The sequence below is a fragment of the Myotis nattereri genome (genome assembly GCF_964212035.1).
Source record: "Myotis nattereri genome assembly, chromosome: 14".
In the NCBI taxonomy this organism is placed as follows: Eukaryota; Metazoa; Chordata; class Mammalia; order Chiroptera; family Vespertilionidae; genus Myotis; species Myotis nattereri.
The window spans coordinates 59488405-59511905 of NC_138089.1; the positions used below are offsets into that span (position 1 = coordinate 59488405).

A 23501-nucleotide genomic window follows, 5' to 3' on the forward strand; every position below is an offset into this window, starting at 1 on the left:
ACATTCACAAAAAATGTCCAATTCAATGCTACAAATATGTGTATAAAACCTTCTACATCCCTGGTATAGAGCTATGTCTGTCAATAATACAAATATAAGTATAACAAAATTCATAGTACTAAGAGTTATAGCCTAAAGCAGTGGTTTTTTAACCATAAAATCAACTGAGTTGCCACCAATATTTTTTAATGAAATAGAAATGAATGGGAAAATATTAAGAGTACACTGTACAAAGTATACAGTAAGTACATCATGAAACTTTTAACTTTCTCATATATGTGGATGTATGTCTATATATACATACACACATAAGAGATCATTTTAAATGTATTTCTTATTGTAGACCAGTCAAAAGTTGGAAAGACATTAGTCTAATGAAACAGGATTCAACATACCACTGTTAGGTACAAAGTATCATAGAATATCCTATATAATAAAAGGCTAATATGCAAATTGTCTCCTCGACTAGTAGTTCGACCAGGGGACGGGGCTGACTGGCCAATCTCACACATCCCCCCCCCCCCCCCCCCGCTTCCCGGCCCAGCCCAGTCACCCAGATCAGGCCAGGCTGGCCAGACTCCACCCATGTATGAATTCGTGCACCAGGTCTCTAGCAGAAGTATAAAATCTCTTTGGTTGGAGAAAGAGAGAGGTATGGTCAAGGGTCTAGAAAAAGATTTACAAAAATAATGTTATACGAAGGGAGCCTTTACAGATAGAAAACAATCTGAGAGATGAAGACAGGGAAAAGCACCCCATGTAGAAGGAATAATATGAATAAAGATATAATGCAACGAACAACAAGAGGTTTTTAAGAGATGGCAAATGTCCTGGCACACGGCAGCATTGGTATAATTAAGTCAAGACAGAGGGAAAGTTCAGTTTGGCTGAAGTGAAAAGTACAAGTGGGTCAGCAGATGAGGCAAATCTGAGCTGTAACATGCAAGTGCTGTGTATAGTAAACACTTGATGAATGTTAGCTATGTCAACTAGCCTTACTTAGCTCTGGAGCCTTAAACCTTAACCTGAAGATCCCCAATTCTAAAATTTTATGAATTACTAAAGGACGATTTAAGCAAATAATTTATATGTGGGAACAGAACACAAACTTTTAAGGAATGACAGGGTGTCTATTGTACTCAGTCAAGAAGAATATTCTAATCACAGTTATCTAACCATAAAATTGACTGTCCCAAAAAGTGGGGGGCACTGTGACTAGATGTATTTGAATAAAGGCCACATGCACATATGTTTGAAGGATGATACTAAGTCTACAATATAAAGCTCTGCATTTATCATACACTTATTCCTCCATCAATTTTGGTTCTCACTCATCCATCTAAAAGATCTCATGAATGAATGTGAAGAAAGAAATAGATGTAAGCAGGAGGCTGGCATTATATTCCACTGTAGATAAGAAAGCAGAAAGCTCCTGAATGACATTTCCCAACATAGTAATTATCTTTACTAGTGATATAGCAAATCAAATGCAAGTACCTGGGCCACAGCTGAAATAATTTCGTAACGTATTTTATGAAATTTTTAAGTTCCCAGAGCCTTTATGTGAAAAAAAAATCTTGCTTTTCCACACAAAATATGTCAAGAGGGGTTATGCAAGTCTTAAGAGTATAATCATAAACATGTTTTTTTATTACAGTAAAAGCATAACATTGGAATTAAAGCCCTAATATAGCATATCCAATAATGCTTACACATTGGGAGTAATTTCAGATCAAATGAAATGTCTTTATAATCAAGAATAAAGACACAAGAATTCAAAAAATATTCAAAATACAAACTATTAAAAATTAAAATTCAGCACCAATGTAAAAATATGGTATGAGTATAAAGTACTTTCAACCTCAACGACCATTTTTTTTTGAGACCATCATACTTCAGAATGTGTCTAAAAATGCTAGATAGAAAATGGTCTCATGTATACAATTTAACGTTTCTAAAGTACATTCTCTTAAAAGAATGCATGATAAAATGAACTGTAACATTTGAATAGTCTATAGAATATTGCTGCATACTGCCTTTTCTATTAAAAATGTTGATCATTTCCAGTTGATCATTTCCTGTTTGCTTTATGGGATGACAGATCAAAACAAAGACCTCTTGGTTTGGGAAGGCACTCAATAACTGTTTGCTAAATTCAACTTCTTTCCTCCCGACAGACAATGTCTTTAAAAGAGGCTATAGCACCAAACATAATCCTCAGGGCTGTTTAAAAAAACTCACCTTCTGACATGTCATGCCCTGAATCTGTACTCACTATCAATGTAAATCACTCCATTCAAGAACAGAATACTAAATACTATACAGACTTTTAAAAATGTTTAATATAGAAATAAAATTCCTTAAATATAACTATCCAACTTATTGAAAAGTCTGTAGAAAATACTTTATCTTTCACACATACACAATACTAAAAATCTCCTTTCAAAGGCAACCCCATGCAGTAAGAGAAACTGGCTCAGAATCCCAAAGTCCGAAGTTCAAATCTCAACTCAGGACTTGCTTGCTTAAGTATCTTAAATCACAGCCACTTAACTTCTCTCTGCTAAAGTTTCTCTGTCATCTGTTTAAAAAAGAGGGCGAGTGATAGTACGGTGTGAGGCTCCAGGAGAATCATGCTGTGGAAGTTCCCTGTAAACACTGAATCATAACACATCAAGCACAGCCTCTCTTTTCAGAACATTAAGTCCTGGGTATGACATGCCCCTTCTGTGGGTGCCTTTCCCTGGAGAGGTCTGGGGCCCTGCAGAGGCCTGAGGGTGGGGTGCCCCGCGGAGCAAGTAACTGAAGAGTCCGCTACACCGTTCACCAAGCTGTAGCCCGTTTACCAACAGATTTAGTAACATTTTGTAACCACTGGTTCTTTCAGTTCCCACAGAAACTTTATTAAGTTGAATTCCTTGTAAAGACTCAAAGCTTTTAAAATAAATAAATAAAACAAAACCGCATTGGGGCGTGGGGGGTTCCCCTATCTGCGGAAAAGAAAGCAAAAGGAAATCAGGTAAAAGGAAATATGCATTACTTTTTAAATTCGAAAACATAAACGTGACATCACAAAACTAAAATATAAGGTATTCTGGTTGGTAATGAGAACAAATTTTCAAGGTCTACTAAGTGGGGATTAGGAAAGAATAAGCAACAAATGCCCTGAATTATTTAAAAATTTGCCTCATGAAGCAGAAAAAGATGACCTTCTGAAGCAGTTTCCACTGCTAAGATGCCAATCTAATGTGTATGTATTCAACCTGTACTGCTATGCTACTTGAGGAGTTTAAGGACAAACGCTGTTTTCTCTGTCACTGGTGTTTGCTGCTGCGGTTAGAGGATAGGAAAAGTATTTTTTGGTCTTTGGTTTCCGTATTTGGTAGTATGGATGCAATCAATATAGGAAAAGACAGACGTTTCACAAAAATAGCTAAATTTTTCTCACCTCATGCACTTTAGAGCAAGCAGCTTCTCGGAAAGGTAACATAAAAAGGAAGGATGCACGGCTTCCCAAGCCCCCGAGGCCACGGGAAGGAGAGCAGACCCTTCTAGCAGGAAAGAGACATGAGGACTCAGACTGAGGAACAAAGGGCTCAGGACAGAGCAGCCTCTGTAATGCTAGAAAAGAACAGCATGAGAGTCAGAAATATCACCAAATATTGCCCGGTGGCAAGAAGAAACGTAAGGGTATTGAACAGTCAATTGTTGAAGGACAAAAAAGGACAAACGGCCCTGAGAGGCGGTTTCTTCCCTGTCTGAGGAAGGTGACAGCAGCACTGCCCTAGGCACCTACATGGTGTGACCTGAGTGAGAATCCTGGGCACACTGACTGCCTGACTTTTTTGATCCTCAAAAAAGGGCAGGTTCCTCCCCTCCCTCTAAAGCAGTGGTTCTCAACCTTGGCTGCACATTAGAATCACCTGGGAAATCTTTTTAAAATCCTGATTTCTGGGCCTCATCCTCCAGAAATTGTTTCTTTGTTATGGGGTGGGGCCACAACATTCGTAACAAAGAAAACAGAATTTCCAGAGGATGAGCCCCAGAAATCAGGATTTTAAAAAGATTCCCTGGTGATTCTAATGTGCAGCCAAGGTTGAGAACCACTGCTCTAAAGTCAACCAGAAAATTTAACTGCAAGGGAAGCTCAGATATCACCTTGTCCAAAGTTAATATATCAACTAATTTTAAAATGTTATAAGCTGTACATAGTCTGTAAATTATTAAAAGGCAGAAAAATATTACTACAGGATCTCAAAAATCTTACCAATGTCAAATCTTACCAGTGCAACGGGAAACACCTGTGCACGGCTGCAACAAGGGCTCCTTCCTCACCAACACCTGAGCAATGCCTCCAATCGGTGGGAAGTACATAGAAAAAGTTTCCCCCCTTGCTGTTAGGATAATGGGTAGCAAGCAGAGACAGAAATCTGTGCTCCAAGTTGGTGATAAAAATCAAAGCTGAGCCCTAGCCAGTTTGGCTCAGTGGATAGAGCGTCCGCCTGTGGAATGAAGGGTCCCGAGTTCGATTCCGGACATGGGCACATGTGGAGAGCGGCTACAGCGTTTGGACAGTTTCAAGCCTGGGACTAATGAGAGGACACGATCCTCTCCTAGCAAAGCCACATGCACATCCCAGCACAATTATAGCCAAAGGCTATGGTTGTGAGCTTGACGTTATGGTCGGAACCTGTGGCCCCCATGTGGCTGAGTGATGTGGGCTGCGGGAGGTACAGCAAGCAAACAAAGCTTGATCAGGTGCATGTAATTGAGTGGATTCCAAACCCAGGAGAACGTTGTAAAACCACGCCCTTACTTTGCCTCCTGGAATCTGGCTATAAAATGAAGAACTCAGCTTGCAGGCCGTGGCGCTGTCTCTCTAATCCAGCCGTGGGCAAACTACGGCCCGCGGGCCGGATCAAGCCCGTTTGAAATGAATAAAACTATTGAAAAAAAAAGACCGTACCCTTTTATGTAATGATGTTTACTTTGAATTTATATTAGTTCACACAAACACTCCATCCATGCTTTTGTTCCGGCCCTCCGGGCCAGTTTAAGAACCCATTGTGGCCCTCGAGTCAAAAAGTCTGCCCACCCCTGCTTAATCAGAGGGCAGCATCCCACCCAGGCCCAGCTTTATTCTCTTGTCTGTCTTCTTTAATCCTTCACCTTCCCCCCACACCCCTCAGGTTCACCCACGGCCGTGCTGGCGCGGCACAGGCAGGCACTTCCATTGCAGGCTCAATTCCTGGCCCTGGTTGGGGAAAGTTCGGGAGACAACCAATCCATGTGTCTCTCTCACATCGATGTTTCTGTCTCTCCCCCTCCTTTCCACTCTCTCTGAAAATCAATGGAAAAATATCCTCGGGTGAAGGTTAATAATAACAACAACAAAAAATCAAAGCTAAAACTCAAAACATTTTCTCATAGAAAAAATAATAATTAGATTTTCAAGTTAGTAATTAAAGAAATAATGCAGCTAACATACCACTTTTACTTGACTATTTTTCTTATTTTATGTGCAATACTTAAGCTACATTATAAACTGACCTGGATTTTATGAACAGGCCTAGGAATATAGCCCTAGCATTCGCATTAGGGGTGGGGTGGAGAGGGGGGAACGTATCCTGAGTTTTGGACAATTTATACAAGAACTTTCAGGCCATAACTGAGGAAGGGACAAAAGAAGAAAGCAATGAGAGAAGAGAGTTGCCTTGAATGGCAGAAAAGGCAGCTAAATTATACTAAACCACAGCTGCTCACGTCTTCAGAATAACTCCCTCAGTTAACAAGCATTTAAGTCCTTCCCTATGCCCATGCTGTGCCCTCCACAGGAAATAACCGTCTTTCTAAAGCTAAGCCCACAGTCCTAGGAAATCAGGAATGTCATTCCGTCTTCCTGAGTAAATCACATACTAAATCCTAGCGCCCAGAGATTCGCAGATGCCTATCTTGATTACCTGGCACTGCCTCCCCCTCAGAACTCACACCTGAGGAAAGAGCTGCCTAGTGTTGTTATTACTCTAGTCTAGGTGCTAAGGGGAAAATAAGAAATTAACGTTTATTAAGCACTTGGTAGGCTCTCATTTGATTGTCACCACCCTGGAGGTAAATACTATCCCCAAGTTACACATTAAGAAAATGATGGCCTAGTCGGGTGTAGCTCAGGGGTTGAGCGTCCACCCAGGAACCAAGAGGTCTCTGGGTTGATTCCTGTTCAGGGCACAGGCCCAGGTTGAGGGCTCAATCCCCAGTAGGGGGCGTGCAGGAGGCAGCTGATCAATGATTCTCATCATTGATGTTTCTCTCTCTCTCCCTCCCTCCCTCCCTCTCTGAAATCAATAAAAATATATTTTTTAAAAAGAAAATGACATTCAATAACTTGGCCACAACACCAGTAAAGAAGCCAAGACTCACAACCCCGCCAACTCCACGACTCTAGGATTCCTCCCCAAAAGGAAAGAAATGGGGTACCACTGGACAGTCGTCAATTATTCATTATTCCAGATAAGCAGTTCCGAGTGCAAGTTACAGAGAAGACAGGCCACCAACGCTTCAAGTCACAGAATCCATTTCGTCTTTAGGGGAAGCTCGAAGAGGCAGGGTAAAGAGGTGAATCCCTGCCCTGGCCTCACGTCCCCCACCGGCTCAGCAGACCCCAGCACTAGGGCTCCTGTTCTCACCCCCACCCGGCGTCTGTCCTCGGGCCAAGGGAGCTGAGCTCATTAGGAACTTCAGGACGTTACCTTTCCAAACCCGCTCTGCTACCCGCACCGAGCTCACTGCAAGTCCTTCCATTTAAATAAATGCAGTTTGCACATAACTTGCCTGATGGCATTCCTAAACGTCTGCTGCCACTGCCAGTTTAAGAAGTGATTTTGTACCGAACTGTGAACGAAATCTTGATTTAGCTGCGGTAAGAAACGGGAAACAACAATCTATGTTTAGGCAGATCACCCATCTACACTCTTCCATTACAACTTTGGGGAGGGAGGAAAAGACAGCACTGCACACTCGGCATTTTAAACCTGTTTCCAACCGGCGGCGACGACAGGTGACTGACTGACAAGAACGCAATGTGAGCCCTAACGTTATAAAAGCAAAAGCGACGGTCAAGCCCTTATCAGCGGTTCTCAACCTGTGGGTCGAGACGACCCTTTCACGGGGGTCGCCTAAGACCATCCTGCATATCAGAGATTTACATGACGATTCATCACAGTAGCAACATGACAGTTATGAAGTAGCCACGAAAATAATTTTATGGTTGGGTCACAACATGAGGAACTGTACTTAAAGGGCCAGAAGGTTGAGAACCGCTGCCTGAGATCATCCAGTTAGTTCCCTTCTCCAAGGTGTCACCTGCTGGGAGAAGCGGTCAACCCCTGGAATGTAACGCTGGTAACGGGTTAGAGTGGGGATCCAGGAGGAATGCAGGCTGAACAAAGCCGGGCCAGTGCCCGCGCCCTGAGCGCCGAGCGTCTCCAAAACCGCCTCCCACGACGGTAGTTACTTGTCACACGGACGGCCACACAGGTGAAAACGGACCGGGACCCGGAAGGCAAAGGCCCGCAGAGCCCCAGCCGGGAGAATGATGTCAGTGCGTGGCACCCTTCGTTGTGTAACGCTCCGGGCCACACACTGGGCTGCTCACCGCGGTGCGGAACCTCCTTCAAACTGAGGTTCGGTTCGGGGGCGGAGAAAACCGACTTCCAGGATCCGGCTTCCCGGGGAAAGCTGCCGGTGCCCCGCACCCGAGACCTGGGCGGCCGCGGGCCCTGCCCGCCCCCCGCGCGCCGCCGCCGCCGCACCTGCCGAGGCCGCGCCGCCAGCGCCCTCTGCCGCCCTCCCCGCGCCCGGGGCCCATCCCACCCCCGCGCCTCGCGCCCCGCGCCCCGCGCCCGCGCCGCCCCCGCGCTCAGGCCGCGCAGCCTGCGGGCAGGGCCGGGGGCGCGCGGGCGCGAGCCGAGGCGGGGCCGGCGGGACCGCGAGCACGGGCGCGCCCCCCGCCCCCGGCGCCGGGCCGGGCCGAGCCTCACCTACCTACGCCGTATTTCTCCTCCTCCGTGGGGGTCCACATGGCCGGGCCGGGCGCGGCCCCGCGGGCGCGGCGGCCGGGCGACAGCGCGGCGGGGACGGCCGCGGGCCCGGCGGTGGCGCACCGCGAGCCGAGGCGGGGGCGGTCAGGCGGTGCGGGGCAGCGGGTGGCGCATCGCTCACAGGCCGCCCGGGGGGCTGCCGCCGCCGCCACGTCCGCGCCGCGAGGCTCCACGGGCGACCGAGGGGTCCCCGGCGGGGTGGGCGAGGGCTCGCCGCCTGCCCGCCGCCTCCGCTCCCGCGCCGCCGCTCGGCCCCGCACCGCCGCGCTGCCCGGCTCCGGCTCCGGCGCCGCCGCGGGTCTGGTCGGCTCGCCTCGGCGGGCTCGGCTCCCGCGCATGCGCCGTTCCCGCGCGGGGGCTCGCGCTGCCTGAGCTCGCGCCGCCCGAGCCGCGCGAGAGCCCCCCGCAGCCAGGGAGCCCGCGAGAGCGCTCGGCCGCCGGCGCAGGTCGGGGCGGGCTCGCGGGGGACCCAGGGCCCGGCTGCCGCGGGCGCGGGAGGGGGCGGGCCGGGCAGGTGGGAGGCCCGGGGGCCCCAGGGCTGCGCGTCCACTGCCTCCTGCCCGGCCGGTCGAGGTCGCCGCGGGCCCCCTGGCCGGAGAGCGGGGAGCCGGGAGGATGAGGAGGATGCCGTTTTCCAGACCCATCCAGGGGCCCCACGGCGTTGCCCCAGCAGCACCCCCAGAAAGGCCCCGTGGGCGGGGTGGCGTGGCCGCGGGAGGACAGGGGGGACGTGCTCGCGCCCCCGCCTCTCGGGTCTCCTGGAGGCCCGAGGCCTTGGAGGCCTGTGTTTTGCCGTGTTGGCCGCGCGGTAAACTTGGGGGACAACAACCACAGTAGGAAGTGCTTCCTCCTGGGATCAGGGGTTCCTGCCCTGGGCTCCTCCTCTGCAGCTCCTAGGTCTCTGCCTTCCTGGGTCGGTTCCCAGAACTTTCCTCTTTTCTGTCCTCCCTAAGAACCTGTTCGTTCTTGTGCCGATGAAGATCATCTTCGGACACTAGGTCCACCTCTCATCACAGACCCAGCTAGTCTGATAACTGCAAGGCTTTTCCTTTCCAACGATGCCTGGACCAATGGTGTTCCCAGCCCGCATACCAGCAGATCATCGACCCACCCATCCATCCACCCACTCACCCACCCACCCATCCATCCACCCACCCACCCATCCATCCATCCACCCACCCACCCACCCATCCACCCACCCATCCATCCACCCACCCACCCATCCATCCACCCACCCACCCATCCACCCACCCACCCATCCATCCACCCACCCACCCATCCATCCACCCACCCACCCACCCACCCACCCATCCACCCATCCCCCCATCCCCAGCACTACCAAGTGCAAACCCTGGTGTCGTCCCTCCCTATCACTCTTAGACACCCCACTCTTCACAGCCCAGCTGGGTGCCTCACCTCTAGGAAACCTTCCCTGATGGACCAGCAGCCAGACTGGGTCCTTCCCGTCCTGGGATCCCGGCTGCATGCATTTGTGTCTTCTTTCTCCCAAAAGGCAAGCGCCAGGGGAAAGCCACCCTTCTGGTCCCTCAGCACCCAGACTGGCACCTGACATACATACTTGCTGAATAGGAAGCAAGGCGAGTACAAGAATATCTTGGTCATCGACAAATCTTGTTGAGTCTTCCTTCCCAGTGTCATTTGGGATTGGTTTCCTCCTCCCAGGCCTGACTGTGCTCAGCTGGATTCCAGTGGTCCCCCTTAATCCCCATTAGTCATGGGGTGATACATTCCAAGACCCCCAGTAGGTGCCGGAAACTGTGGGTAGCATGAAACCCTATGTTTTTTCCTATATGTACATGCCTTCTCACCTAAAGGAAGGACTGGGCAGCTTCCCTTTGGCATGCCCACATTGCCAGCATCACTACTTTTGCACTTTGCGGCCATTGTTAAGTAAAATAAATGTTCCTGGAACAACACAAGCACTGCGTGCAATACAGTGACAGTCGATCTGATAACTGAGACAGCCACTAAGTCACTAACGGTGGAGAGTGTCCACGGCACGAACACACTGGACAAAGGGGTGATTCACGTCCCCGGTGGAATTTCATCGCACTCCTCAGAACGGCATGCAATGTAAAATTTATGAATTGTGTTTTTCTGGAATTTTCCACTCAATATTTTCATACTGCAAGGTGAAGATAGGCAACTGGAACTGTGGGAAATGAAACCGTGGATAAGGGGGGACTACTGTATTGCCACCAGCTCCAAGTTCCTATAGACTCCTCCTCCCACCAATGAAGGCTGCCCACTCCTGCCCCCCGAAAATGCTCTGTGGACGATTGAGTTTCTCAATAGCTAGGCGCTTTGTTGGCCCGGGAACATAAGAAAAGAGATGCCCTTACTTAGGTCGCTAACTGTTCCAGGGTGACAGCCCCCTGCCCCATGGCTACCATGGAATGTTACCGGGGGATGAAGCCACAGTCCCACGGATCTTTCTCCGGGGAGCTATCCCGCACGCGGGCCAGGTTACACAGACCTTCTGGACAACCTTAAAGCTCTTATTTCATCCTCTGGTTTCGCCCCATCAGCGGATATACGTGGTGACGTCTCAGCGCCAAAGATGGCTTTTCCCAGTTTCCCCTCTCGTTCCCAGTCTGCACCCATCTCAGACGGCAGGTTCCCCAGACGCAGACAGCCCCGGTCCGGGACTGCGCACCTCAGCCAGGGGGCATCCAGTCAGACCCAGGCCCCCATGGTCTTGCTGTTTGTGCTAAATTTAGGCTGTTTTCTTGAGCTGAAGCAAAAGGGCAGAGCACGTGTCTGGAGAATCCACCTGCAGCGGGACGGTGCACCTGCTCTCCTGCGCCCTCAGCATCTGCCCTGAGCCCTTCCTCGGGCTCTCGGTCGGCTCTCACCCACACATGCACACCCCTCCCGGCAGGAGAGCTGACCTCCAGCTTGCCTCTGAACATCAGGACCCTGGCGCCCTGCCCCCCTCCCACCCACCCACGCCTCTTTCTGTTCTCACCATCACCCACCCAGGTTCGCCGTCCGCCCCTCGTCAGGATCCCCAGGAACCCACTGCTCCGCTGTTGCTCCCTGTACCCCATTTTTACTCTGTTCTGCTCCACAGGCTCCTGTGGTCCAGGGACCATCTGCCCTGTGGGTACCCTCATCCCCCATCCCCTCTCTCATGAGCCTCTTCGTCTGTCTTCGAAGGAGAATCATCCACTGCAGATCCTTTTGTTTCAATGCAATTCCTTTGACTCTCAGTCCTCGAAGTTCTGCTTTCTGACCCTGTCACCTCCCAGAAACTGCTCCCCCAAGAGCCCCCAGGGCCATCCCAACGCCAGACACAAACTGGAGTTTGCTAGTCCCCGGCTCTGGCTGGGCCTTTGCGTGCAGTACCCCTCAGCCCATGTGCTCTCCTGTCTTGACACATAGATCCTCCTCACGCCCCCAAGGCCAGCTTCCCCTGCTGCCGTTTCGGGAAGGGTGCTGCTCTCCATGAGTCCTCTCCTGCAGCCCTTCCTCCTCCACCTCCTCCGAGAGATCAGTGTGTCCACCTTGCACATTGACAAGCATCTACTTCCTTCCTCAGTGGCAACGATTGCTCTTCATGTGGTTTTACCCCGCACAGACTGACATCACGCCCGCCACCTAACAGGCACCCAGCTCCTATACGCTCAGGGGTGATGATCTGCCTGTACGTTTCCTGAGAACACAATGAAACAGGTTGTGGCTTCAGCCAATCACAAATCTCCGAATTCAGAAACTGGAGTTAATTAGGGTAAATTCCCTGGATATGGGCACCTTGGCTTTAATGAAAAATCCATCGAGACACCCTACTGAGTAGCCATGTAAAAGAGGAGCAAATTGAGCTTAAGAAACAAAAAAGCTTGCGGTTTGACTTAACATGTCGCGATGACTTTGGGGTTGAACTCATTGCCTCTGATGATAAACTGCAACTTGCTGAGTGGGACGGGAATCCAGTTTTCAGCAGGAAACTCTTGAGGACTGGCGGTCATTCATAATTGCCCGAAATCCAGCAGATCTGTACGTGATGCAGACAGCAGCATCTATTTCTGTGAAGTGGAACTTCCGTTAATCAACAATGTTTTTAACACATCAGGCTCCATAATGATGCCCCGCGCCCCATCACCTTCGGCAAATGAGCCTGGCCCTCTGCAAAGCTGGCCGGCTCCCCCGCTCCGCTCCCCTTGCCCGCTGCCGCCTGGAGGATCCGCGGCCTTCCAGGAGCCAGCCAGTCTGATGACTCAGCTCATAAAACACCGTGTGGCCACAGAGCTGGTGTTTACTCAGAAGCATCCCGGAGGCTCCTGCTGCTGAAGCCGGCGAGCAGTCGGCAAGCCACGCGGTGCAGGATGCTCATTCTCCCAGGAGTTCCTGGTCTCGGTGCCAGAGCCACACTCCACTCCCTCCCGCAGCAGTTCATCTCCTCGGACGCTCTGTCCGAGCAGGATCGCGGGGAAACTTCAGAGCCACTCAGTGGGGATGGAGGCCGGGCAGGTGGAGTGCAGGTGAAGGCGGTGGCGGTCCGCCTTTTCTGGAGCAGAAGCCGCCTGCAGCGAGAGCGGGTGCCCCCCTGCAGCCCGGGGGCAGGTGGAGAGGCGGCTCCGAACGGTGGTACCCACCTCCGCTCCTCCCCGCTAGGTCCCTGGGAGGGGGGCCGCTCTGGTTCATAAAGCATCCGCAGGGCTAGTTTTCTGCACAACAGAGAGACACCCAAGCTGGTCTCACTTCCCCGCCACCCCATGTTCCCCCAAAGCAACACCTTCCAGGAACTCTCCCCTCAGGAGGCCGCATCGGAACAAAGGCCGAACAGAGCCGGTGAACCCAGAGATGGCCGACAGCGTTAGGGTCCTTTCGGGTGACGAGACCTGAGAGCCCGAGAGGATATTATTAGCATTTTGCTTTAAATGTTGTTGCATCTGAATCTCTGCGCAGTGGGGAGGGCACAGGGAAGAGTGTGAAAAAGAGCCAGATTAAGCAGAGCAATATTTCTTTATTTTCCCTAAAATGACAAGCTTTGGCCATCTGTTCCTATTGCATCAACCCATTCAAAATACTAAAATGCAAATTCCTCGCCGTGAGCCAGGGCCTTTCAGATGAGAAATGACCAAACCTTTCCCGATTTCAGCCTCTGGAGACAGGCGTGCCACTTGCAGCTGGGCCAGCGCTCTCGAGCCCCCCGAGAGAAACACCGGGAAGTGGCAGGCTCCTCGCCCCTACCCTCCCCCCCTCCCACACAGGACTCGGGTCACCTGGAGACACTGCTGTGCGGGTTCTCCTGGCACCCTCGGCCCGCACAGCGGAACTGCCACCCAGCAGGTCCCAGTAAACTTTACTTGAAGGAATACATGCGTGAATGAGTAATCCCCCCCCCCCCCAGAAATGCAGACCTTTGTTCCAAAACAGTTTTTGTTGGTTTGTTGTTTGTTTCTGTCCAGGAAAATGGGAAAAGAACAAAAAACCAAGATCCTCCTGGCAGGAAGGGCGAGTCGACAGAAACTTGGCATCCCTTCGTGCTCCTTCCCCTTTGAGGGAAATAACTGTGCCCTTGAATGTCTCCGCTAAGTCACCAAGGAGGACTCGAAATTAAAGACCTTGGAGAGTAATTAGCAACAAAACGTTCTGATGTCAAGAAGTGCATTTTATGGGCCCATATTTATAATATTAATTGGGCCTCTGCGTAGCCAAATGGTGAAATTATTGCTCCCATACAAATGGGCCCAGAAGAGAAAAACAGCCCAAAATAGCACAGATATTGCAAAGCAGGACAGAGGTGATTTCTCTTCGCGCGAGAAGCGACCAATTGTAGTGCCTTCCCCAGTCCGCTTGTGTGAAGTGCAAAAGGGAGCCTGTGGGGCGCAGCCGCACCCACCCCATCTCTGAATTGCTCCGGGGCTGGAGCTGGAAAGGGAGCAGAGCCCGCTCCCACCACCCCGCATGCTTTTCACCCGGAGGTGTGAGGAGTTTTGACCAGTCACTCACCACGTGTTTATTGAGCACCTATTATGGGCCAGGGCAGGAAAAGCTCACGGTCTTTCCCATTACAGAGTTTGCCATCCAGTTGAGGGGGGAAGAGACACTGAACCAATTATCACACCGAGGAATCTCTAATTAAAGACCTAAGTTCTAGGGCAGAAGAGCACAGTGTACAAAGCGAGCACCCGCCCAGGGGCCTGACCTAGTTTGGTAAATCCGGGAAGACTTCTTGGAGGAAACAGTGTTTTAAACTGGCACCTGACAACGCAGATGAGTCGGCCACGTACGGAAGGAGAGAAAGTGCTCTGGGCAGAGGGAGCAGTATTGGGGGAGGTAGGTCTAGTGAGGAGGGAGCTTGATGTATCCGAGATATGAAAAGGCCAGTGTGACCCTAGCCAGTTTGGATCAGTGGATAGAGCGTCGGCCTGTGGGTCCCGGGTTCGATTCCGTTAAGGACACATGTCCGGGTTCTGGGCTCTATCTCCAGTAGGGGGCGTGCAGGAAGCAGCCGATCAATGATTCTCTCTCATCATTGATTCTTCTCTCTCTCTCTCTCTCTGTCTCTCCCCCTCTCTCTCTCTCCCCCTCCCTCCCTCCTTCCCTCTTCCTTCCTCTCTGAAATCAATAAAAATATAGAAAGAAAAAAAAGGAAAAAGAGAAGGCCAGTGTGATCAGGATGTGACGAGTGAGCAAGCAAGTGGACGGTGAAAAGAGATGTGGCTGCAGAGGGCGGCAGGGTTGTGTCTTGGGGCTTTCTGGGACCCATGACATGGGGGCCGCAACCATTGCCGGGGCAGAAGCAGAGGGGAAAGATGTAAGAACGGGCCCTACGGCCAGGCCCCTCAAGGGGATCCGGGGCTTGTTGGGGGGACAACCCAGGCAAAGGCCCATCCCCTGGAGTCCTGGGCTCAGCCACATATTTGCACATTCCCCAATCCTCCAAACACCTGTGTACGCTTCACCCAGGGCCACTCGGCTTCCCCTCCTCTTCGAGCCAAGCCTTCCTGGATCTCAACATGCTCCCCGGGGTGCAGGTGGAGCCCCACCTCCCAGGCTCATCCCTCCTGCCAGAGCCAACTCTCTGCAGCCCTGGGTTGGGGGGGGGGAGTGTGGGGGGGGGGTCTGAGCCCACTGCTTCACCTGCCACCTCAACACCTTGCCTGTCACCCAGCCCTGCCCATGGTGAGGGTCGAGGGAAAGATATGCCCAGAAACAACTGGCCCTCGATTCGATCCGGGGCACATTGAGAAGAGGGTGGGGAACAGACCTTTCAGGCGCTGTCCCTGCACCCCGGGTGCACACTCATCGCTGCAGGACCCTAGCCCGGGGCAGGGGACCAGTCCTCGCTCTGTCTCCCCTGAGCAGGAGCCAGGAGATGGCGAGTATGTTGCCCCCCGTCCGCGCTGAGGGTGATGGCGCAGAACGTACAAGACGCAGTCATGGATTAGGGAGCCCTCGGGGAGTGATCTGGACCCGGAACCTGTCAGGCCAGGAGCCGTGTGATTTCTCATGAGAGCTTCTTGCCAGGTGGCCCCTCCTGAAACCCCAACCCCAACCTGCCAGTCTAGGCCCGTGGTTGGCCAACTGTGGCTCGCGAGCCACATGCGGCTCTTTGGCCCCTTGAGTGTGGCTCTTCCACAAAATACCAGGTGCGGGCGCGCATGTACAGTGTGATTGAAACTTTGTGGCTCATGCGCAGAAATCAGTATTTTGTGGAAGAGCCACACTCAAGGGGCCAAAGAGCCACATGTGGCTCGCGAGTCGCAGTTTGCTGACCACTGGTCTAGGCTACTGCCAGGCCTTGGGCTTTTTCAAGTGGCGTCGCAACGTGAGAGTTGAGCGTGAGGTCTCTGGGTTCACGTCCAAATCCGGAGACTTCCCAGCGAGGTGACCCCAAGTCCGTCGCTTAACCCTTCTCCCCACGGCTCTCTCCTCGGAGGCCTGGGAGAATAACAGCTTCTCTGTCAGGGACGCCCGGGAGCAGGGAGCCGGGAAGCGCTCCCAGGGCTCGCACAGGGTAAGCCTTCACTCCACACTGGCCCTCGCCCCTCCCCACCCCCTCAGATTGCCTCCCAGAAGTGCCGGGTCCCCTTGCATTTGGGGAACCAGGCTGAGAGCTGACTCGGTCCCCCCCACCCCCCACCCCACCCCACCCTCCGACCCCCGTCCAGCTGGGCTGGCCTCCCACGCCCGCCTCTCACCAGCCCGCACTTCGCTCAACACCAGGCCCTTCTCTCTAGTCAACACCAAAAGGTATTATTTCCCTGAGCTGTTTCCCGAGAACCGCATGCGCCCTCGGTCCCCCTCCCGGGCCCTCACCTCCCCTGCTCACAGCAGCTGCCCAGAGCCACGGGGTCCCCCCTGGCTGCCTGCCGAGGCCTCGCCCTGCTTCCCTTGGCGCCCGGTGTAAAGGTCAACGCGACTTTCCCCCCATTATTGCCCTGTGTCTTGTCACACAGACTCTCTCTGTTTCATGCATTAGTCACCGTCTTGCTATCAAATTAAATATTCCTTGGTGGTTATTTTTAGAGAAATCTTTTTCTAACACTACGTGGCGCAGTGATGTGTGCGCACCCACAGCTCTGGAATCCAGCAGGAGCCGGCGGTCCGAGCCGCGTGAGGCTCCGGTTCCTGGGACAGCAGCGCCCGGGCCGCCCTGGGGTGTCACCCAGCTCTGTCCATGGGGCTCCTCACCCCCGGGCGGGGATGACCCTGGCAAAGGCCCAAAGGAGGCTCTTGGCACAAGTGCGAGTGAAGCAAAGCATGCAGGTGCCACCCCAGCCGCGCGTCTGACTCGCTCCTCGTTCCTAGGACGCGAGCACTGGTCCTGATTGTGCCCCTAAACCCCCCACCCCCACCCCGAGCCTTCATCAGTGAGGAAGGTAATGCTTTGGCCTCCATCTGGGTTTTCATTTCATCTCCCAACTTGTCCAGGAGTTGGCTGGGCGAAGGGCACGGCTTCGGGAGCGACCTCTCAGAGGGCACCTGTGGGCTACGAATGCTGCGGACGGTCAGGGCGGGAGGCCACGCAGACCGAGAGATCTGGGAAGGCCTGGCTGAGGAGGCCGGGTCTCCGGGGACGAGGCTGGTGGAACAGGCTCAGGAGTAGAGGCCTCCTCTCGGTGGAGGCCGCAGGCACCAGGGCGCAGAGAGAAGCAGATGCGGGTAGGAAGCAGTGGCCTGAGATTTCCTTAGGAGAGGTGGCAGGCGGGTGAAGACAGGTGACAGAGTTCCTAGCAGTCGGTAGAGGGCAGGCTGGCCAGTCGGTCAAGGTCAAGGGATGCTTCCAAAGTCTTGCCGGGTCCAGGAGCGGTGACCGGGGACGGAGTCACTGACGGGTTCGGGGAGGATCGGCGGGGCAGGCTGGGAGGCTGCTGTGACGGGGCCATGGTTCCCTGAGGTCAGGATGTGGGTCTGGCCCGGGGAAGTGGCCCTGAAAACCGGGCAGTAGGGACCACACAAGCCTCAGGAGGAAGCAGGCGGCCATGGAAACTGGCTGGCAGGGGTGCGGGAGACACAAAGGTTGACCTTGGACCCCACAGTGGGCAAGCACAGCCCGGCGGGGCCTGGGGAGCCACGGGGAGAGCCCACTCGGAAAGTTACACGCGTGAGTCACTGGGTAGGATCTGCTCCCTCTCAGGAGGGGACATAGAACCAGTACAGGAACAAATGGGAAAAGGAGCATCTTCCCTAATCATCAAAGGCAGACGAGGCTGCCATGAGACCCCTTCTTTGGCCCATCAAGTGCAAAGAGAAGTGTAAACGACAGCGCACAGGCAGGCAGGTGAGCACAGACTGCTCTGTGTGATCCTCAGCGGGGGTCCAAATACCCAAATACCCCTGCCAGCTCTACACCGCAAGTGGGTATCAAACCCCCAAAACGCCAGTTCTGTGGAAATGGGGCGAGGGCAAGCGCCACCCCCATAGATATCAATACAAGGTTGTCTATCAAGGTTGAAAGTAACCCAAATACCATCATGGGATAAGTCCATTAAACATGGGGTGCTACCCATGCAATGTTATGCAACCAATAGCAACGGAAGCCGCACATCAACATGGCGAACGTCTGTTATGTAACATGGAGTGAACAACAGTCAGGCCCAGGCCTCCGTTCACAGCACAGTTCTAATTATGCAAGAACAACTGCATGTGGAAACGACCCAGAGACAGACCGGTTCCCCTCTTTCCCGCAGTTCCCCAGTGAGCACGCGTGGCGTTTCTGACAAACTTGCCCGTGGAAAGCAGGGCGGCTTTCTCAGGAAATGACACACGTGGGCAGCACGAGGGCCTGGGCGGCTCCTCACCCCACTGCCCTCACTCTGGAGGCTTCCCTCCTACCCTTTTGGGAGCCTGTCCCTCCTGTGATGGGCGAGGAGGACTTCTAGAAGCTGGGTTCTCGGGATAGAGAGCCAGGGACGGCCCTGGCCAGGGTTCCATGTCCGCGTCCTCGCCTCTCTCCGCAGCCTGTCTGGCCTCCACATCCACCCTGGCAGCCGGAGGTCTTTGTTAAACTGTAAATCCCAGCATGGGATTCCTCCAGCGGAAAGAATGGCCTCCCAAGAAACGAAACGTCAGCCACTTTCTTCGTCCTGCTCTGCCGTCGCCACTGCCATTCTGTGTTGTGTCAGAGGTCCCTGCCTGCGCACATGCAAGAAAAACAGAGGCGGAAAGATTGGGAGGGAAGAAGCGAAGCTGCCTTTATTCACAGGTGATGTTACTGTGAATGTAGAAAACTACTGGAACTAGTGAGTAAATTTAGCAATGTCCCAGGATGCGAGGTTAACAGGTAAAAATCAATTGCATTTTGATAAACTAGTAATACACTACTGGGAAATTTAAAAATTTTTTAATTCTACTTGCAATAATATCCAAAATAAAAAAAGCTAGCAATTAATGCAATGCACGATGTGCAAGACTATGAAATATTGCTGAGAAAAATGAAAGAAAACCTAAGTAAATAGAAAGATATGCCATGGTCATGGATCGAATGTAATCAATACAGGATGATATTGCCAAATATATAGACAATCAGGTGATCAGTGGAAGAGAAGAGAGTCCAGAACTAGACCCACACATGTACAGTCAAGTGGTTTTTGATGAGTGTATTCAGAATTCAACGGGGAGAGAAATCTTCGTTTTTCTTCAAGAATGGTCCTGTCTAGATATCCATGTGGGGGAAATATAAGCCTCAATCCTGAGCTCCCACTACACTCCAAAATCAACCACAGGTGGGTCATGGCCCCACATGTAAAAATCAAGATTCTAGGAAAGAAGGAAAAATAGAAGGTACGTTTGTGACCTTGGACTAAGCACAGCTTTATTAGAGAGGACACAGAAAGAACTAATTATACAAGAAAAGGCGATAAAGTGAACTTCTCGTCCTTCATCCTCCTCCTCAGAGGCCTTCCCTGAGCCTCCTGTCGCAGCTGTCACCCCACTTTGGCTATGGCCCTGTCATTAGAGAAGGACTCCATCTGCTTAGCTCTCCCCAGCCCACAGCCCGGGAGGCCGGCCCCAGGAGACACTCCCACCAGCGCGTCCCCTCATCTTGCGCAGTGAGCAGCCCTGTGCCCCACCGTCCCTGGATCCCCTCGGGACCCTGTGAGGACAGATTCTCTGGACCTGCCTGGCTACCATTGGACAGAGCCTCCTCTGCCTCGCCTGTCCTCCCTCATAGCCCTGGCCAACTCCGCTGCATAGACCACTAGACCCTGGCCTGCCCGGGACCTTCAGAGAGAGAGGCCCCAAATGCAGGCGGGCAGCTCAATCAGACAGGGGCTCTGACTGCAGCTGGAAAGCCCATTTCACAAATCTTTGTCCATCCAAACCTGGCTTGCCTTTCAAATTTATATGTCACCACCTCTGGGAAGCCGTCTATGATTGCCCCCAGTCGAAAGTAGCATTCCTTTCTCTGACCCCCTGCAGCAGAGAGGGCAGTGGCTACGAGCGTGGGGCTCAGTTTCTCCATGTGTAAGTCGGGAATGTGAGGACTGAGATGACCCAGGTAAAGCGCCAGCACCCTCCCGGCACACAGTAGGCACTTAGTCAATGGCAGCTGTTCATCATGATGTTATGGTCTCCCCCTGCCCCCAGGCAAGACCACAGCTCCTCCAGCTCTGGCACACAGTAGGCATCTACTGAATGCTCACCCGGCTGACCAGCAGGTGGCCCCACACCCTAATTAACCTGCCCTGCCCAGCTGCTCTGAGCCCAGCTGCTTCTCCTGGTCAGGCAACAGAGGGCAGAGCCGGCAGAGCCCGGGCAAATCGGCATGTCACCGAGCAGGCAAGTGGGCTGCATGGGGAGCAAGGCCTTCGGACTTGGTCCCCCTCTCCCTGTCTCCACCGTAGCCCTGCCCACATTGGGAGGATTGCTCCCATTTAAGAGATTTGAGGCCCAGCAAAGTGTTTGATACACCTGAGACCACAATCTGTCACCTATCCCTGATTCATCTGTGTCTCATCTGCTGATGGGGAACCTCAAACAGCAGAACAGCCACCCCAGTCCCTTCAGTGCCAGGGCCAGTGGTTAGAGCATGGCCCTGGCACTGAAGGGTCTTCGGTTCAATTCCCAGTCAAAGGCACGTACCTGGGCTGCAGTTCACTCCCTGCCCCCAGTCAGGGCACCTGCGGGAGGCAACATGTCGATGATTCTCTCCCTCTGTCTCTGAAAAACAATGGGAAAAACGCTCTCAGGTGAGGATGACACCAACAAAACGGCTTTGCCCACGGCTTCCAGCGGTTCTCCACCTCCCTCACGCCGCGACCTTTCACACAGCTCCTCATGTCGTGGGGACCCCCAACCATAACATTATTTTCGCTGCTACTCCATAACTGTCATGTTGCTACTGCTATGAACCGTCATGTAAATATCTGATAGGCAGGATGTATTTTCAGGGGTCGCGACCCACAGGTTGAGAACCGCTGATTGTAAACCAAAGCGCGGGTCTCCTGGCTCTAAACAAAATAACCCCACACGCAGGGCGGGCGGTGGGCTTCCCAGACCCCTCTCTGCCTGCTGGCCTCCACCCCAAGGGGCGACCACGCAGGCTGCCCAAAGGGACAAAGGGAGGAACGTCCCAGCTGGCGGCGGGGCAGCTGTGAGGACGCACTAGGGATGCGAAGGGGTCGGCGGCCAGGTCCGGAGACAGCTGCCCGGGCTGTGCCCGCTCCCTGCCCAAGCAGGAGCTGCAGGCTCTCCTGGGAACCTCGAGGTCCCTGCAGGGCTCGCGGCAGAGGCGGGCTGAGGCTCAGTTGTGACGCGGCGGTGGAGGGGCTGACAGAGGCGGAGGGCGACGGGTGCGGAACAGCAGTGAGCCCGGCCGCTGGAAGCCGCCAGCGCCAGGTTGGCAAGGCAGAGCATTCTGCTCTCAGCTGGGTCAGGGGGGCATCCCTGGGCAGAAACACCTCACATGCGCAGGCACGGTGCACACACATGCACACACACAAGCACCCGCACGTGCACATGTGTGAAGACTCCTCATGGCTGTATGGGAAGCTCCCAGGGAAGTGACCTGGAGCCCCGCAAATGCCTGCGTCTGAACAGGCTGAGGCGAGCGTGTGGCCACTTGGCTGCTCAGCCACCCGGTCCCAGCGGACCCTCAGGGAGTGGCTCCCACTTCCCAGAGAGCCTTTCGGAGGCCAAACGGGCTGACCTGGCCAGGCATCCGGCCCCCCAGCCTTGGTTTGTGAGAGCTGGGGGCCCGGCCCGGGGCCGGGCTTGTCACTCGTCCAGGCTCCTCATGGGAAGCGACCCGGCGGACTGGAGACTTGGGGGGACCCTTCCATCCGCTCCTCTGCTAACTGCCTCTGCTCCCCCCCAACAGCACAGGGCCACGGGTGCCAGCGGGAATCCTTCCCTGGGACTTCAGGCGACAGACGCCCGAGCAGATGCCGAGACCGCCAAAGCCATGGTCCTGCGTGTGGAGGCCATGCCGGCGGGCAAGATCAAGGTCGGCCCCGGGAGACACAGACAGGCAGAGCTGAGGGGCGCAATCCCTGCAGTTCTGCATCAACCCCAGAACCTATGGGCACATCCCAGCCACTGGGGTGCATACATTCCCCCTTTTGGCTTAAACCGGCCCGTGACATCTCCTTCCCCACCACATCCTGCCTTCACAGACCGCCTCATGCCCGAGATGCAACACGTGTCCGTGTGGTATTTTATTCTTCCCCTCGCGAGGGTGAACTCCCGGGGGCGAGACCCTGTCCGTGGCTCCCACGCTGCCTCCTGCCCCCAGCAGGGGGTCCTGGGCCCAGGGGTGCTCGGTAGCCAAGGGGAGGAGTCCGTGTCTCTGCAGCTTGGTGACTAGACAGACCCCATCCGCCTTTGCATCCGCCATCATTTCACTGGGCAGAGTACACGACAAGGCGGGTCTGACCACAGCTTCCGTGAGACCCAGGATTCCTCGGGGGAGCCAGGCGCCCCTCAGAAGGGTGGGCCCCTCCGTGAAGCCCAAGCTGGAGCCGAGGTCCAGGAAGCCACGTGATGCTGCTCTGGAGAGCGGGCCCCTGGGAGTGAGCCCCACAGGTGGACAAAGCCTGGTTTTCTGCGTGGAAAACCCGGAGGTAGATCTGGGGCTGGATTGATTTTCCCTCGAGCAACTCCCAGCACTTCTCTCCCTGACGGCTAAGGCTGCTGGGACAGCAAATGGGTGCTGGGCACGAGATGACTCCCAGGTGGGCACTATCATCCCACTACACAGCGGAGGAAACTGAGGCAGGAAAGCTGGAGGCCATGTGCAAGGTCGCCAGGCAGGAAGCAGCGCACAACTCAGGACTGGGAGCCTGTCCCAGCCTTCCAGCACCTCCTCACTCCCCCACACCCTGGGGGAGGAAGGGGGAGGACGGCGAGCTACTGCGGAGCCCATGAGCCCTCGAAATCCGGGAGGTTTCAGGATAGGAGCGGGGGGAGGGGGGATATGCCACAGTCAGGGCCCCCCTCGAGGCTGCCCACAGGGCCCCTCAGGGTTGAGGGTGCTCCTCTGCTGGAGTCATTGTCAAAAGGCAGTCTCCAGCGTCCCGCCCCCTCCACTCCCCAACATTCTCGCTGCCAAATGAAATCTGGCAGCTTCTGAAAATAGCTCAGCGCTGCAGCAGGCACTGTGCCTGCCCTTCAGCAGGCTGGCACACAGCTGGGGGCGGCCGCTGTGGGCAGACGCTGGCGCACACGGGGCCGGGGGTGGGTGTCACACACACAGTGCACAGCAGCACAGAGCGGGGGTGGGGGGCGGCTGCCGTCCTCTTCTCTTCTGACCTTCCCGTGCGGGGGGGGGGGCGAGGGGGGGGGCCGGGCACAGCGGCCCTCCAGCCAGCCGGCCTGCTCATCCGTCCGAGGCACCCTCTCCAATGAGTGTAAAATCATTCGTGGGTGTGAGTGGCTGCCCTCAGCCGCTTTTGTCCACTCATACAGACGAAGAGAAGCCAGAGCCAGGGG

General features: G+C 54.0%; 1 protein-coding gene across 3 annotated transcripts in view; it reads right to left on the reverse strand.

The window, feature by feature from the left end:
• Positions 1–8092, reverse strand: part of DOCK3 (dedicator of cytokinesis 3) — a 179051-nt gene extending 170959 nt beyond the window's left edge. For 2 of the 3 annotated variants that reach the window (XM_081106290.1, XM_081106292.1), the window contains exon 1: positions 8041–8092. In XM_081106290.1, the coding sequence (XP_080962416.1) occupies positions 8041–8077 (37 nt within the window). In that variant the 5' untranslated portion in view covers positions 8078–8092. The remainder of the gene's footprint in view (positions 1–8040) is intronic. The other variant, XM_081106291.1, reaches the window with a different exon arrangement.
• Between the last annotated feature and the right edge of the window lie 15409 nt (positions 8093–23501).